A 17,391-nucleotide genomic window follows, 5' to 3' on the forward strand; every position below is an offset into this window, starting at 1 on the left:
CCATTCTAATTTTAAAGTAAGCTTTTGGACTTACTTTTCCATTTGGCCAATTTTGCTTTTTGGGGCATTCTTCTCCTCTTCTCCTCATTGCCTTTTTGGACCTCTTTTGACATTTGGGTTAGCCTATTTTTTAAGGTGCTATTTTCTTCAGTATTTTTTTGGTTTCCTTTAGCATCACTCTCAGTTTTTCCTCTACTTCTCTTGCTTGCTTCTCAAAATCCTTTTTGAGATCCTGCATGGCCTGGAACCAATTCATATTTTTCTTGAAGGCTTTGGATGTAGGAGCTTTGGCTTCGTGGTCTTCTTCTGGTTGTATGTTTTGATCTTCATTGTCACCAAAGTAAGATAATATAGTCTGACTCTTTTTGTGCTGCTTGCTCATGATCCTGGCCAATTACTTGAGTTATAAACTCTTTGTTAAGGTAAGGGTCTGTTTCCACTGTGGAGAATGTACTGTCCCAAGCTTTAGGGGTTTTGTGCAGCTGTTTTCAGAGATACTTCTAGGGACCTGTAAATTTTCAGTTCTTCCATGGTGGTATGATCAAGGGCGAGGTGTTTACTTCTTTCCTGGCCTGTGCTGTGGTCTATGAGTGACCACAAGCGCTCATTTCTGTCTTGGAACTGTGAGGAGGATTTCCTCTCCACAGCTACTACAAGCTCCACTGTGCCAGCGCTCCTTCTTGCCCCAGGACCACCACCCAGAACTGTGACCCAGATCCAAGCATGGACAAAGCAAGAGATTTTGGCACCAGCAGAGAGATCCCTGCAATCACCCTCTGATCAGACACTCGATTCCTCTTCAGTCTGTTGGCCGGAAGCTCAGAGGCCGCCGCCAACGTGGGGCTGAGTTTGAGGAATGGGGCTGGGACCCTGTGCTTCTCTTTCACCACCACAGAAACACACTTTTCCCACTGACCTTCTAAGTTGTCTTTGGCATTCTTGGGTTGAGAAGTCTGGAAACCGCCAGAGCTGCCTGTACTTCAGTCCTCTGAGGCCTGCTCCAGGTTCACTGCGGCCTGTGTGCCCACGCCAAACTGCATTCCTCTGCCAGCCTGGCGAGATATAGCTTTTCAGTCAACCATCCAGGCTATCTTAGGCTGGAAATTTGTTTCACTCTGTCTTTTTGTGGGTTCTCCTGCTTTAGAATTTGTTTAGAGCCATTTTTTTATAGGTGTTTGGAGGAATTTGGGGGAGATCTCAAGCAAGTCACTGCTTTTATTGTGCCATCTTGGCTCTGCCTCCTAAGGTGTTATTTTCTTCAGTATTTTTTTTGGTCTCCTTTTAGCAAGCTGTTGACTTGTTTTTCATGTTTTTCTTGCATCACTGTCATTTCTCTTCCTCGTTTTCCCACTACTTCTCTTACTTGCTTCTAAGAATCCTTTTTGAGCTCTTCTGTGGCCTGAGACCAATTCATATTTTTTTTGGAGGCTTTGGATGTACAACTTCTGATTTTGTTGTCTTCTTCTGATTGTATGTTTTGATCTTCTTTGTCACCAAAGTAAGATTTTATGCTCTGACTTTTTTTGTGCTGTTTGCTCATGTTCGCAGCCAATTACTTGACTGTTAAACTCTGTTAAGGTAGGGGTCTGCTTCCAGTGTGGAGAATGTACTGTCCCAAGCTTCAGGGGTTTTGTGCAGCTGTTTTCAGAGATATTTCTAGGGACCTATAAATTTTCAATTCTTCCAAGGTGGCATGATCAAAGGCAAGGTGTCTATTCCTTTCCTGGCCTGTGCTCTGGTCTGTGGGTGACCACAAGCACTCTTTTTTTCTGCCTTGGACCTGTGAGGATTCCCTTTTCACTGTTGCCACAAGCTCTACCACACCAATGCTTCTTCTCACCCCCAAACCACCACTCAGTACTGTGATCTAGATCCAAGCATAGGCTAAGCAAGAGAATCCTGCCTCAGCACCAGCAAAGAAATCCCTGCAATCCCTCTCTGATCAGCCACTTGATTCCCCCTCTGTAAGTGGGCTGAGAACTCCAGAAGTAGCTGCCACCCCTGGGCTGTACCAGGACTGGGGCTGGACTGAGCTCCGCTCTCACCAAAGTCCGCCAGGCCTTTCTTACTGACCTAAGTTGTCTTTGGCCTTGTGGGTTGAGAAGTCTGGAAACTACCACAGCTGCCTGTGATTCAGTCCCCTGAGGCCTGCTCCAGGTTAGCTAAGGCTTGGTCTTTGCCTGCATGCCCAGGCTGAACTGTGCTCCTCTCCCAGCCCAGTACTACAGACCTTTCCTATCAATCATCCAGGTTTCATTGGGCTGGAAATTTGTTTCACTCTGTCTTTTCGTGGGTTCTGCTGCTCTAGAATTTGTTTAGAGCCATTTTTTACAAATATTTGGAGGGGTTTGGGGGAGAGCTCAAGCAAGTCACTGCTTTTACTTTGCCATCTTGGCTCTGCCCCCTAAAATTGTTATTTCTGTGACTGGTTCTTTAATCCACTCATTCTTTAAAATTAGAATATTTAATCTTTAATTAATTTCTAATCTATATTTCTATGGTCCCTTTCCTTTTTTTTTGGGTCTTCTGGGAAAGAATTGACAGACAGTAGGACAAGAGACCCTCTTCTAATCAGACTCTGAAAGCTGGCAGAAAGAACCTTTAAATGTCAGCCAGTCTAGGACTTTTCTTTTTTTTTTTTTAAACATTTTTATTTAATGTTTTGAGTTCCAAATTCTGTCCTTCACTTTCTCCTTCTCCTTCACCCTCTCTGAGATGGTAAGCAATCAGATACGGAAGTTATATATGTGCAGTTGTGTAAAACATTTCCATATTACATGCACAAGAAGATTCGAATGAAAGGAAAAAAATGAAAGAGTGAAAAATAGCATGCTTCAGTCTGTATTCAATCAATATCATTTCTTTCTGTGGAGATGAATAGATTGTTTCATCATTAGTCCTTTGGGATTGGCTTGGATTATTGTGTATTGCTGAGAATAGTTTTACCTTTTTTTGAATGTCTTTGGGATGCATAAATCTGATTATGTTATTGCTGAATGAAAGGGTATACACAGTTTTGTAGCCCTTTGGAAATAGTTCCAAATTGTTCTCCAGAATGGGTTGGATCAGTTCATAACTCCACCAAAAGTGCATTAAGTGTCCCAGTTTTGCCCTATCTCCTCCAACATCCAACATTTTCCTTTTTTGTCATATTAGCCAATTTGATAGTTGTGAGGTATTACTTCAGAGTTGTTTTAATTGGCATTTCTCTGATCTATAATGATTTAGAGCATTTTTTCACATGACTATAGATAGCTTTGATTTCTTTGTCTGAAAACTGCCTGTCCATATCCTCTGGCCATTTACGAATTGGTGAATGACTTGTATTTTTATAAATTTGGTTTAGTTCTCTGTATAGTTGAGAAATGAGACTTTAGCAGATACTCGTTGCAAAAATTTCCCTTTAAGTTTTATGCTTTCCTTACAATTTTGGTTGTATTGGTTTTGTTTATGCAAAACTTTTTAAATTTTATATAATAAAAATTATGTTTTACATTTTGTAATGCTCTCTGTGTCTTCTTTGATCCTAAATTCTTCCCTTATCCATAAATATGACAGGTAAGCTATTCCACGCTCTCATAATTTGCTAATGGTATCACTCTTTATGTAAAAATCACGTACCCATTTTGACCTTATATTGATATAAGATGTGAGATATTGGTCTATACTTGGTTTCTGCCATACTGTTTTCCGGTTTTCATTAAACAGTGAGTTTTTGTTCCAAAAGCTTGAACTTTTGGATTTATCATATACTAGATTACTGTGTTCATTTGCTATAATGCAATTTATACCTAACCTGTTCCACTGATCCACCACTGTATTTCTTAGCTAGTACTAGAGTGTTTTGATAATTACCATTTTATAATACTGTTTAAGTTTTGGTATGACTAGACCACGTTATTTTGCTTTTATTTTATTGATTCCTTTGATACCGTTGAGTTTGTCCAGATGAATTTTGTTATTATTTTTTCTAGCTCTGTAAAATAATTTTTTGATAGTTTTTTTGGTGTGGCACTGATTAATTATAATTTTTACTATATTAGCTTGGCCTGCCCATGAGCAATTAATATTTTTCCAGTTGTTTAGATCTGACTTTATTTGTATGAAAAGTGTTTTGTGATTGTGTTCCTACAGTTCCTGGGGTTGTCTTGGCAGATAGACTCCCAAATATTTCATATTGTCTACTGTTATTTTAAATGGAATTTATCTTTCTATCTCTTGCTGCTGGGCTTTGTTGGTCATATAAAGAAATGGTGATATTTATGTGGATTTATCTTATTTTGTTCTAACAAAATCTACAATGTTGTTAAAGTTGTTAGTATTTCAGGTAGTTTTTTAGTTGATTCTCTAGGGTTTTGGAAGTATAACATCATCTCATCAAAAAAGAGTGATAATTTTATTTCCTCATTGCCTATTCTAATTCCTTTCCTTTTTCTTTCCTACTCATTACTATAGGTAACATTTCTTGTACAATATTAAATAGAGGTGATAATGGGCTTGCTTACTTTACCTGATTATATTGGGAAGGCTTCTAGTTTATCCCCATTACAGAAAATGCTTGCTGATGGTTATAATTATTGCTTACCATTTTAAGATAAGCTCCATTTATCCCTATGTTCTCTAGTGTTTTTAATGGGAATGGGTGCTGTCTTTTGTCAAAGGCTTTTCCAGCATCTATTGAGATAATCATATGATTTCTGTTGGTTTTGTTATTGATATGGCCAGTTATGTTCATAGTTTTTCTAATATTGAACCAGCCCTGCATTATTGGTGTAAATCCTACCTGGTCATAGTGTATGATCCTTATGATATATTGCTGTAATCTCTGCTAGGATTTTATTTAATATTTTTGCATCAATGTTCATTAGAGAAATTGGTCTGTAATTTTCTTTCTCTGTTTTGGCTCTTCCTGATTTAGGTATCAGCGCCATATTTGTGTTGTAAAAGGAATTTGCTAGGACTCCTTCACCTGTTTTTCTAAATGGTTTACATAGTATTGGGATTATTTATTCTTTAAGTGTTTAGTAGAATTTGCTTGTGAATCCATCTGGTCCTGGTGATTTTTTTCTGAGGAAGTTCATTGATGGCTTATTTAATTTCTTTTTCTAAGATTAGATTATTTATTTTATTTCTTCTGTTAGTCTGGGTAATTTGTATTTTTGTAGATATTCATCCATTTCATTTACATTGTCAAATTGGCATATAATTGGGAAAAAATAGCTCCTAACAATTGTCTTAATTTCTTCCTCACTGGTGATGAATTCAACCTTCATTTTTGATGCTAGTACTTTGGTTTTCTGTTTTGCTTTTTTAAATCAAATTGATAAATGGTTTATCTATTTTGTTTTTTTTTTCCATAAAACTAGCTTCTAGTTTTATTTATTAGTTCGATTGTTTTCTTACTTTCAGTTTTATTAATCTCTCCTTTGATTTTCAGGATTTCCAATTTGGTGTTTAATTGTGGATTTTTAATTTGTTCTTTTTCTAGTTTTGTTTTGTTTTGTTTTAGTTGTATGCCCAGTTCATTGATCTGCTTTTTCTCTCTTTTATTGATATAAGCAAATAGAGGTATAAAATTTCCCCTAAGTACTGCTTTGCCTGCATCCCATCAATTTTGGTATGTTGTCTCATTGTTGTAATTTTCTTTAATGAAATTATTGATTGTTTCTTTGACTTGTTCTTTGGCCCACTTGTTTTTAGGATTGGATTATTTAATTTCCAATTAATTCTTATTCTCTTACCATTATCCATTATTGAATGTAGTTTTTATTGCTTTATGATCTGGAAAGGATGCATTTACTGTTTCTGCATTTGGTTGTGAGGTTTTTATGCCCTAATATGTGGCCAGTTTTAGTGTAGGTGCCATGTACTGCTGAGAAAAAGGTATATTCCTTTTTATTTCTGTTCAGTTTTCCCCAGAGATCTATCATATCTAACTTCACCAGAATTTTATTCACCTTCTTAATTTCTTTCTTCTTCTTCCTTTTTTTTTTTTGGTTAGATTTATGTAGTTCTGAAATGGGAAAGTTGAGGTCCCCCACCAGCATAGTTTTATTATCTCTTTCCTCCTGCAAATCATTTAACTTCTCCTTGAAAAATTTAGATGCTATGCCATTTGGTGCTTACATGTTTAGTATTGATGTAATTTCATTGTCTGTGGCACTTTTCAGGAAGATACAGTTTTCTTCTTTATATATTTTAATTAGATCTGCTTTTGCTTTTTCTTCATCTGAGATAATACTTGCTACTCCTGCATTTTTTGCTTCAGCTGAAGCATAGTAGATTCAGCTCCAGCCTCTTACTTTTATCCTCTATATATCTCTCTGTTTCAAATGTGTTTATTGTAAATAGCATATTATAGGATTCTAGTTTTTAATCCATTCTGTCATCTCCTTTTGTTTTAGGGGTGAGTTCATCCCATTCACATTTATAATTATGATAATTAACTCTGTATTTCCCACTATGCTATTTTTCACTTACTTTATGGTATGCTGTCTCTTACCCCTACCCTTTCACAAGTGTTTTACTTCTGATCACTTCCTTCCCCAATATACCCTCCCTTTTATCAGTCTCCTTTCCACCTTCTATTATCCATGTCCCTTTTTGCTTCCTTATAGGGTAAGATAGATTTTTATATATGACTGAGTGTGTATGTTATTCCCTCTTTGAGTCAGCTTTGATGAGAGTAAGGTTTAAGCTTTGCCTACCACCCCCTGCTTCTCATTTTCCCCTCCGTTATAATAGCTCTTTCACACCTCTTTTATGTGGGATAATTTACCCCCATTCAATATTGTCTCTCCTACTTCTTCCAGTGCAATTTTCTTTCTCATCCCTTTATTTTGTTTTTCCTTTGAGGGGAGTATTATTCCATTATAGTCACCTTATATCCACACCCTCTGTCTACATATACTCCTTCTGATTGCTTTTATAGTAATAAGATTGTTAAGAGTTACAAATATTATCTTGCCATATTGAAATATAAACTTTTTAACCTTATTGAATTAATGCTTTCTCTTTCTTGTTTTTTACCTCTTTATGTTTCCTTGAGTCTTATATTTAGAGGTCAAATTTTTTTTTCAATTGGGGTCTTTTAATTAGAAATGCTTGAAAGTTCTCTATTTCATTAAATATCCTTTTTTTTTTCCTTCAAAGATTTTTTTCAGTTTTCCTGGGTAGGTAATTCTTGGTTGTAATCTTAATTCCTTTGCCTTCTTGTATATTATATGTCAAGCTTTCTAGTTCTTTAATGTGGAAGCCGACAAATCCTGTGTAATCTTGACTGTAGCTCCATAATATTTGAATTGTTTCTTTTTGGCTGCTTGCAATACTTTCTCCTCAATCTATGAGCTCTGGAATTTGGCTGTGATGTTCCTAGGAGTTTTCATTTTGGGATCTCTTTTAGGTGGTGATTGGTGGAATCCTTAAAATTCTGTTGTGACCTCTGGTTCTAATATATCAGGGCAGTTTTCTTTGATAATTTCTTAAAAGATGTCCAGGCCTTTTTTTTTTTTTTGGATCATAGCTTTCAGGTAGTCCAATAATTCTTATATTTTCTGGATCTATTTTCTAGATCTTTTCTGAGAAATTTCACATTTTCTTCTGTTTTTTAAGCTTTTAAAAAAATTGTTTCATTGTTATCTTGTTTTTTCATAGAGTCATTATTTTTCACTTGTTCAATTCTAATTTTTAAGGAATTATTTTCTTCAGCAAGCTTTTGTACTTCCTTTTCAATTTGGCCAGTTCTATTTTTTAGGGGGTTATTTTCCTCAGTAAATTTTTGCTTATCTTTTCCCATACTATTGACTCTTTATGATTTTCTTGCATTCCTCTCATTTCTTTCCCCAGTTTTTCTTCTGCTTCTCTAATTTGCTTTTTAAAATCCTTTTTAAGCTCTTCCAGGAATTCTTTTTAGTTCTGAGACCAAATTACATTCTTCTTTGAGGCTTCATGTGTAGCCATTTTGACATTATTGTCTTCTAAGGTTTATGTCTTGACACTCCCTATCACCTTAATGACTTTCCGTAGTCAAGCTTTTTTTCTTTTGCTCATTTTTCTGCCTGTTTTGTCACTTGGTGTTTTTATGTGAGAGTTGGGTTCTGGTCCTGGACTGTCCCAAGGTTTTTGTGCTGGGGCACTGGGTCTTACTGCTGACTTTCACTGGGCTTCAGGGCTTAGCTGCTTGCTTTCTCTGGAGGGTAGGCTTCCCTTCTGGCTTGTACTGGGGTGTGAGGCCTCCCTGTTGGCCTCCCCTGGTGTGGGGTTTAGCTTTTGAACTGCCCCAGGGGTGGGGTTCTGCAGTTAAACCAGGATCTTTCTGCTGGAAAGCCTCAGGGGCAGGGTCTTGCTGTTAGCCAGCCCCAGGGTGGGGCTTCACTACTGGTCAGCAGTGGGCTCAAGGCCTCTCTGGTCACTTGTGCTGAGAATGCTAGGGTAGGGGTTTGCTGTTCTGCACAGATTGCTTACTTGCCTTGGAGCTGCTGGCTTGTAGGAGGGTGAGACCTTGGTGGTGGAGCAAGGTTTGGAACCTTGCAGCAGGCCTCCTGTTGTGTGGCCGGCTGTTGCTGCTACTGCTCCTTTTGGACCTAGTTCCCTTCTCACCCCAGTGAGATGGACCTTTCTTGCCTCCCTGGTAAGCTGCTTCCCTGCTCCTAGATCAGTTCTAAGGTGGTTTTCTAGTTGTTTGGAGGGGAATTTGGGAGGACTTTAGAGGATTACTTCCTCACTCTACCATCTTAGCACTAGAAGTCATCTTTTCCTTATTAAAGATAATTTGTATTGCATTATGAACTGAAAAGGATGCATTTACTATTTTTGCTTTTCTACATTTAACAATAAAGTTTTTGCAGTAATATAGGCAAATTTTTGTGAAGGTACCATGTGTTGCTGAGAAAAAGGCATATTTCTTTCTATTCACATTCAGTTCTGTGCAGATATCTATCATATCTAGATTATCTAATATTCTATTCATTTCCTTGACTTCTTTCTCATTTATTTTTTGGTTAGATTTATCTGTTTCTGAGAGAAGAAGGTTGAAGTCTCCTACTATTATAATTTTGCTATCAATTTCCACCTCTAATTCATTTAGCTTTTTCTTTAAAAATTTGGATGCTGTAGCATCACTACATATATGTTTAGTATTGATATTCATTATCTATGGTACTTTTTATCATAGTATAGTTTCCTTGTTTGTCTCTTTTAGTTTTATCTTTGTCTGAGATCATGATTGTTACCCTTGCTTTTTTTGCATTAGCTGAAGCATAATAAATTCTACTCCATCCCTTACTTTTGCTATATATCTCTCATTTTCAAATATATTTCTTGTAAACATGTAATGTTGTATTCTGGTTTTTAATCCATTCTGCTTTCCATGTCTATTTTACATCCTTACCTTCTTAATCCTCTGTGTTTGTTGGGCCTGTCTTCTCGTATGTCCTTCATATAGGAACATCTATTCAGTGATCTGAAGGATTTCATTTAGTTTTTTTTTTCTATTTCAGTCATTAAATTAAAAAGAAAAACTGCCTGGTGACTAATACAAATGAGTAGAAAAGCTGATTGTGGCTAAAAATGTTTTTGACCTGTTCTGACTTTTAAAATGTGTACAAGTCTACCAAATGTTTGTTTTAGGATGGGAGTAATCTTTAAAGGCTGTGCCTTTTATTACTTTACTGACATTCTAGGGATAAAAAAGATTAGCCTCTTCCTTGAAAATAAGCCACATTCTTTTCAGCTTCTGTTGTGATTTTAGCGTAATAAAGATATTATTTCCTTTGGCACATACTAATGCTAACTTATTCACAGTTACTTATAATTGAAACACATAATTGAATTGAAACTAAAATTGAGAAAATTTGACTTTGTTTATGATCCCTAAGGGACTCTCTTAAAGGTGGTTCTATTAAGGTTTCCAGTGCCCTGGAGATACTTAAACATTCTGTGACATAAAAAATGCTAGAGAGAATCCTGACCCCCCCCCCCGAAAAAAAGAGGACTTGTTTTCAAAAGCTACCTGTTTTAAGTTATTTATTTGTAGATATTTAATTGCAAGTTACTAGATGTTTACTTTTGTGGATTTCTAAAATAGGCTTGGCAATTATTTTGTGAGGAATCATTAAGCCTACATTACTTAATGATAAGTCCTGTGGGTTATATACAAGCTAGATTACACAAAGACCCCACCCATAAAAAGGTTACATTCTAGTGGGGGAGATAACAGATGTTGAGGAATAGTGGCCTGAAAAGGGTATTTTGTTTTGGAAATCACTGGGATGGTGAGTGATGACATAGGGGAGTTTTCTAGTAAAAATGTCAGTTTTGATTAAAAAAAAATTTTTATTGAGACAGCCATCCTATATAAATATTTTTAATAAAAAAAAGAGAATAAAATAAGCAAAACTGATCATATGTGAATCAAAAGGTCTGAGAATGTATCTCGTGTTCCATACTTGTGGACTTAACCTACCACCTTGACAAAGGAGTGGGTTGGAGGTATCTACTCATTTCTTTTCTTTGGGACTATTCTTGTTTGTTTTTTTTTTAAAGAATTTTGTAACATTTATTTTCAGTTGTGTTTTGATTGTTCTTTCCATTAACATTGTTGCAGCAGTTTTGTGTATTGTTTTCTTGGTTCTGTTTATTTCACTTTACACATCAGATTCTGTAAATATTTTTATGCTTATTTATCCTTTGAGTCATCTTGTAAAGTATATTCCATTACATCCATTTGACAAAGTTTGGTTATTCCTCAGTTGATGGACACTCACTTTGTTTCTAGTTCTCTCCTCCTAGAAAAAGTGCTGCTATAATTTTTTTTTTTATGTGGGGAGCCTTTTCTTATCATTGACCTCTTTGGGGGCATGAGCCTACCTGTGTGGCCTTGGGCAAGTTATTTAACCCTTGTTTCTGTTTCCTTAACTACAAAATGGGGATAATAACAGTGCCTATCTCACAGGTTTTTTATGAGAATCAAATGAGACAGTGTTTATAAAAAGATGTTTAACACAGTGTCTGGCATGTCACAGGTAATATATAGACACTTCCTCTTTTCTTTTCCCCTTCCCTTTTATCTCTCCCTTCTTTCATCCATGCCATTTTGTCCTGTTTGACTTTATCTTGGTCTTCTTATAAATTATCCATAGAGAGTCTGTGCGGTATCCTGGAAGCCTTGTTCTGCTACTAACATTATATGGTTACCAGTGGAACACATGCACTATTCATTTTCTCTTTCTTACTTTCACTAAGTTCGAAGGGACTAGGTTATGAAGGGCTTTAAAAGCTAAACAGAGAATTTTATATGAGATTTTGGAGGTGAGAGGGAGCCATTGGAATTTGTTGAGTGGGAAGTGGTAGTGATGTGATCAGACCTGCACTTTAGGAAAGTAAAATCTTTGAAACCTTAGTAGAGGATGAATTGAAGTGCAGAGAGACAAGGTGTGGAGATCAACCAGCAGGGTATTGCAATGGTCCAAGTATGAGGTCATAAGTTCTTGATCCAGTGTAGTAGAAATGTCAGAGGAGAGAAGGGGACATATATGAGATGCTATTAAGGTAAAACTGACAGGACTTAGCATCTAATCGGATATATAGTGGGGGAGAGAGTGGGGAGTCAAGAATGATACCTAGGTTGTGCCTGAATTACTGGGAGGATGGTTGTGCCTTTGATAGTAATAGGGAAGTTTAGTAAGTGTGAGGTTTTTTTTAGGGAATGATAATGAGTTCATTTTTGGACATGTTTCAGTCATGTTTCTGTGCAACATGCGTTTCACATAAATTGACTATTGGAGATGTGAGTTGGAAAGTCATTAAAGAGGTTAAGAGTAGACAAGTAGATTTGAGAATCATCAGCATAGAGATAATAGAACTATTGGAGCTAATGTGATTACCAAGCAAAATAGTACAGAGGGAGGAGAGAACAGAGCCTAGAACATTAGTCCAGTGGGACACCCATAGTTAGCTGGCATGACTTGGATGAAGGTCCAGCAAAGGAATCTGAGAAGGAGCAGTCAGACAAGCAGGAAGATAACCAGGTTAGAGCAGTGTCATAAAAACTTAGATCGAAGAGTTTATCAAGTAGAAGCATTTGTCAGAGGATAATCAAGAAGGATGAAGATTTGAGAGGCCCTTAAATTTGGCAGTTTAGACATCACTAGTAACTTCCTACTCTTTTGTCTTCACCTTGATCTCCAATCTCTCAACCCTTCTGTTCTTTTCCAAGCCATCTTCCCTGCACTAGCCACTGTCCTTTTTTCCTCATCATGACTTCTTGGTGAACCATTTCAACTGGTTCACCAAATTGTCCTCTTCTCTTGAGTCCCTGGCCTTCTGATATTGCCGGTTGCACCGTGCCAACCCTTCCGTGTATATCACTCCCACAATCCACTGCCATCTTTGTTCCTACACATATGCTGCTGAATGAAGGTGGAGAAAAATCACACAACTGTTATGACTGGGTCCGCTATAAATTTATGTTATATGAGCTCAACTGGGTCTTCACTACTGCTACTACCTACCTTATCAACTCACTATTCCACTCTCCACAGCAACTTTGCTAGACCTTTTCATCCCTTCCTTAAATCTCCCACGACTCCTCTCCCCACACTTTGAGCTGAAAACCTTACATCATATTTTACAGAAAAAATTGAGACCTTTTACTGTGAGCTATATCTTCTCCCATCTTCTTAATTTCTGTTACTCAGATGCCATTTTCCACTCCCTGTTTCATGTGGAGAAATGGCCTTACTCCTTATTCAGACTAACCCCACTATCTTTGCACAAGCAATCCCATTCCATCCTGTCTTGTCCAACAGATTGTCCCCGTCATCTTCTTTATCACTCATTTTTAATCTTTTCTCGTCTACTGGCTCATTCCCTACTGCCTATAAACATTCTTATGTCTTCCCCATCCTCAAAAACCTTCACTTGATCCTTCCATCTCTACTGTTGTCCTGTGTCTCTTCTTCCTTTTGTGGCTAAACACTTTGAAAAGGCTGTCTGTAATAGATGCCTCTGTTTTCTCTCCTCTCACTTTCCTCTTATCCTTTAAAATCTTGCTTCTGACCTCATCCTTCCACCAAAACTACTCTTTCCAAAGTTGCCAATGATTTCTTAATTGTTAAATCCAATGGCCTTTTCTCATTCCTCATTCTTCTTGACCTCTCTGTAGCCTTGGACACTACTGATCACTCTCTCCTTGGTACTCTCTTCTCTAGGTTTTTCAGGATATCACTCTCTCCTGATTCTCCTGCGTACTTGACCATTCCTCCTTAGTCTCCTGTGCTAGATCTTCATTCAGATCATGACATCTTAAATGTCCCACAGCCCTCTGTTCTGGGTCTTCTCTTCTCCCTCTGTATTACTTCACTTGGTAATCTCATCAGCTGCCTGGGATATAATTACCATCTCTGTGTTGATGATTCTCATGTCTTCCAATCCTGCCCTAATCTCTATACTGATTTCCTGAGTGAATTGACTTCCATTTTGTGACTCAGCTCTGGAATCCTTTTCTATTCAGTTATTGGTCTAGTCCAATTTCTGTCCCGTGAGAAAACTTTATTTAAATGTGGGAATTAGGAGAAAACTTTATTGTATTGTTTGAACCTAGCCCTGTGTGGCTGGGAAGCTGGACTACCTCTGCCTGCTGTTTAGAGATCCTTAACTAGAGACCTAGGTTCTGCTGACCAGAAACCCAGTCACACCCAAAGATCAGTGCAAGGAGTTTTCTCACAGTTGTGCATCTCAATTATGTCTTATCTGAAAAGTGCCTCTATACTAATCAATTGGTTATTGTTTCCATGTTCCTTTTCATGTTTATAGATATATTTTCTGAATTCAGGAAATTGCACTTGATACTGCTTAATGCTAGGGCATCCTCTGATTTTCTCTAGTTTTTCTCATATATATCTTTTTTATACATTGCTGGATGCAAGTTTTCTCCTGTATTAGACTATAAGCTTCTTGAGAGCATGATTTTTTTTCTTTGCCATTCTTTGTATCCCCATCACTTAGGACTATGCGTAGTACCTAATAGATGCTTACTAATTGCTTCCTGACTTGGCTGTCCCTCTGTGTATCTGAAATGGGGTAGAGGAATATGTCATGGTAAATAAGTAAATAGTTACCAGAATCTTGATTTGCTGATAAATAGGGACTGAATGAACCCCTAAAGAGGAAAGGTTACTGAGTGTTGGTGGCAGAGGGAGATCCTAGAAGTAGTAGAAAATTTCCAGTTCCCACCATGACCAGTGAATTGGGATCATTATGAATATAACTGCAACCAGTAGTGGAAAAAGTAGCCCAGGATACTTTTGTCTTTAGGAGGGAGCCAGGTCTCAGTAAATGGAAGAAGTTGGAAGGAGTGAAAAAGAAAAAGATTTAAGGTGAAAGCAGATTTGTTGTCAGTGCTACAGGCATTCCAGACAGCACAGGGAAGTGGTAGGTAGATTTGGAGTGCCAAGTTAAGGGAGGAGATTCAGTGGAAGTGCTTACAGTGGGGAGTGGAATATGAAGTGATATTTGTACAATAGCTGCCCTTTCAGCATCACTGTAATGAAAAGATTATCATAGAGTCAGATTATGCTATCCATCAAGTAATGAGGTCAGTAAGTTTATGTTCTGGTGGCCAGCAGCCATCGTAGAGATACTGTAGTGAACAACATGGGTTAGTGGACAGAGGTTCAAATTCTAGCAAGTCATTTAATCTTTCCTGGCTTCAGGATATTTAAAATTAGGTTACTGGACTAGATAGTCTCACAGATTCCTTTCACCTCTAATTCTGTGATTCTGTGACCTATGGGATGACCTTACAGCATTTGAGTTGCTTGCTTCTATCTTAATACATGGTCACGTGAGCATGTATAACATTTTGGCTTAAACCTAATTTCTTCCAAACTGCTTGCTGGTTTTCCCAGCAGTTCTTGTCAAGCAAGAGGTCCTTGTGCTTGAAATTTAGATTCTTGGGTTAGACCAAACATTTGGCTACTTTTTTTTTTGGCTTGCAACTAATTCTTGCTTATCTAATGCTTGTTCCCTTCCCCCTTCCTTTAGCTCTCTGAAGGCAGAGATCATTCCTTCAATACCATTGTATATCTCTTCCAGTGCCTAGTATAGCATTTAGCATATAAGTGGTGATTGGATGAATGAATATCTATTATAATCATATCCTGGTGTTAAAATTCCTTTATAATTTTCATTTGAGGGCATCCAGATTGGTTTATTTTTATGTAATTTTGCTACTATGAATTAATAGCCATTTGAGGATTATAATTTTTAGAACCTATATTAGAAACAGATTCAATGACTATTTTTGTTTTAGTAAATTTGGGGATGTGAACCCACCATTCTATACACACTTTCCTCACCTCTTTCTTTTTCCTCCAAGCTCTTGAATAATTTTGATTTTGTTGTTAGATTATTTAGAGGAAAAAAGTGAGAGGAATTGAATTAAACAAATACAGATAGTTTTGTTATAGGCCACCTCTTCTTTTCTGTTACACCATAAAAACACAGTTAGCAAGTATCTGTTGAGGGCTCACTATGTGTCAGGCACTGTGTTAACCAAGCATAGAGGATGTAAATACAAGCAAAAAAAAAAAAAGACATTCCTTGTTCTAAAAGAAATTTGCATTCTCATAGGGGAAGGCAGTACATCAAAGGAAGTTGCAATGTAGAGGAGGGGGAGGATGATGGCAAAACCAGAGAGAGAGAAGCAGAGCTGGGGGAGAAATTAATGTTGACTGGCTTGGGCCAGATGGAAACCTCAGGAGAACTTACCAGTGAGAGGAAGGGAATAGAGGAGTAGAATAAGAAGACCACTGTCATCGAGTGAAGTTTCAGGGTGAGAAGACTGCTGATGCTTGATGGGGAATTCCAGATAGGCACTCTGTTCTACAGGAGCTCATATTCTAATAAGTAACTCAATATACCTACTCACATTCTTACTTTATACTGAATGATCATAGAATGTATATGTGAAAACTAGTAAAAATAAAGATTAATGATCAAGGATTATTCATCATAAAAAAATGTATTAAAATGAAGTGAAAGAAGCATGGTTTGTTAGAGAAAAGAACATTAGCATATATTTTTTATATAGTGTTTATTTAGTGGATTTTTTACCTTGTATTTTAAACCTGTAGTCTTTATTTTCCTTTGGTTCTCTGTTTCATCATTCTAGGGAGGATTATCTGGGTCTTAACTGAAGAATTTTGTCTTCTAGTAAGTTATATGCAAGAATGCAGGAAAATTCAATGAAAAGACATCTGGGTGATTGAATTTCTTTTTCCTTTTGTTTTTTCATTTTCAGGCTATGTGCAGAGCTTGATTAGACGAGTTGTAAACAATGTCAATATTGTTATAAATAATCTCATATTAAAGTATGTGGAGGATGATATTGTTCTTTCAGTCAACATTACATCTGCAGAGTGCTATACAGTAGATGAATTTTGGGATAGAGCATTCATGGACATTTCTGGTGAGTAAACTTCAATAGTTGTTTTGCTTTTTGTGTAAAAATTGTAGCATTTTAATTTTTAAAATATAATTTATCAGTTAATGACCATTTTTCAAGTACCTGCTGTGTGCAGGAGCACTGTTTTAGATGTTGGGAGAGATGTAAAATTTGCATATGAGATAGCCTTTTCATTTTCTGTTCTTTCCCATCTGTTCTCTGAGTGTCTCAAAGGTGATCTGTATTTATTTGTTAATTGGTGATTTTAAAGGCAAAATACGTTGTCAATGTAATTCTGTAAGTTCTGTAACTGGGTAATAGAGGTGACTCATCTGGTTGTATCCTAATGGAGGCAAAGGTAGGGTGTGTGTGTGTATGTGTGTCTGTCTCTGTCTGTCTGTGTCTGTGTGTGTGCATGTGTGTAAAATTAAATAAAAGTAATGAATCATCTTCAGGCCTCTTCTTAGCTGTTATTTTCCTATACCTTAAAGATTCATTTGAATTTCTTCTCTTTCCACTCCTTCCATTATTCTAGGAAAGGTGCTAACAAACATTGAAATGCCCCCAAAAATTAGGATGTAGGTATAGATGTAAATGTAAATGTAGATATAGGAAAATGAAACAAAACTGGATAATATAGGAATTGAATAATCAGTCATTCATTATTCAAAAAGTCAAGAGTTGCAGGGTAAATTCCTGGCACCAGCAGCACTTAGCTCTGTCCATTTAGTTTAATCACATGACCTCTTAGTGTCTCAGTTTTATCATATGTAAAATGGAGATAATAGTATCACTTATACAAATCACATTTTGAAGATGACTGAATGACACATGTCAGAGTGCTTTCAGGATCATAAAACAATGTGATACTTAATAGGCATTGTTTTGTAATGATATTGAATTGAGAGATGTGTTGAAATCTAAAGTCTAATATTTAATAACTGTGA

General features: G+C 36.8%; 1 protein-coding gene across 3 annotated transcripts in view; it reads left to right on the forward strand.

Moving 5' to 3' along the window:
- Nucleotides 1–17,391, forward strand: part of VPS13B (vacuolar protein sorting 13 homolog B) — a 1,028,583-nt gene that overhangs the window by 67,343 nt on the left and 943,849 nt on the right. For all 3 annotated transcript variants that reach the window (XM_020969177.2, XM_020969175.2, XM_020969189.2), the window contains exon 5: nt 16,301–16,468. In XM_020969177.2, coding sequence (XP_020824836.2) covers nt 16,301–16,468 — 168 coding nt within the window. The remainder of the gene's footprint in view (nt 1–16,300; nt 16,469–17,391) is intronic.

Source organism: Phascolarctos cinereus, unplaced genomic scaffold (genome assembly GCF_003287225.1).
Source record: "Phascolarctos cinereus isolate Bilbo 61053 unplaced genomic scaffold, phaCin_HiC Scaffold_4;HRSCAF=312, whole genome shotgun sequence".
NCBI classification, from domain to species: domain Eukaryota; kingdom Metazoa; phylum Chordata; class Mammalia; order Diprotodontia; family Phascolarctidae; genus Phascolarctos; species Phascolarctos cinereus.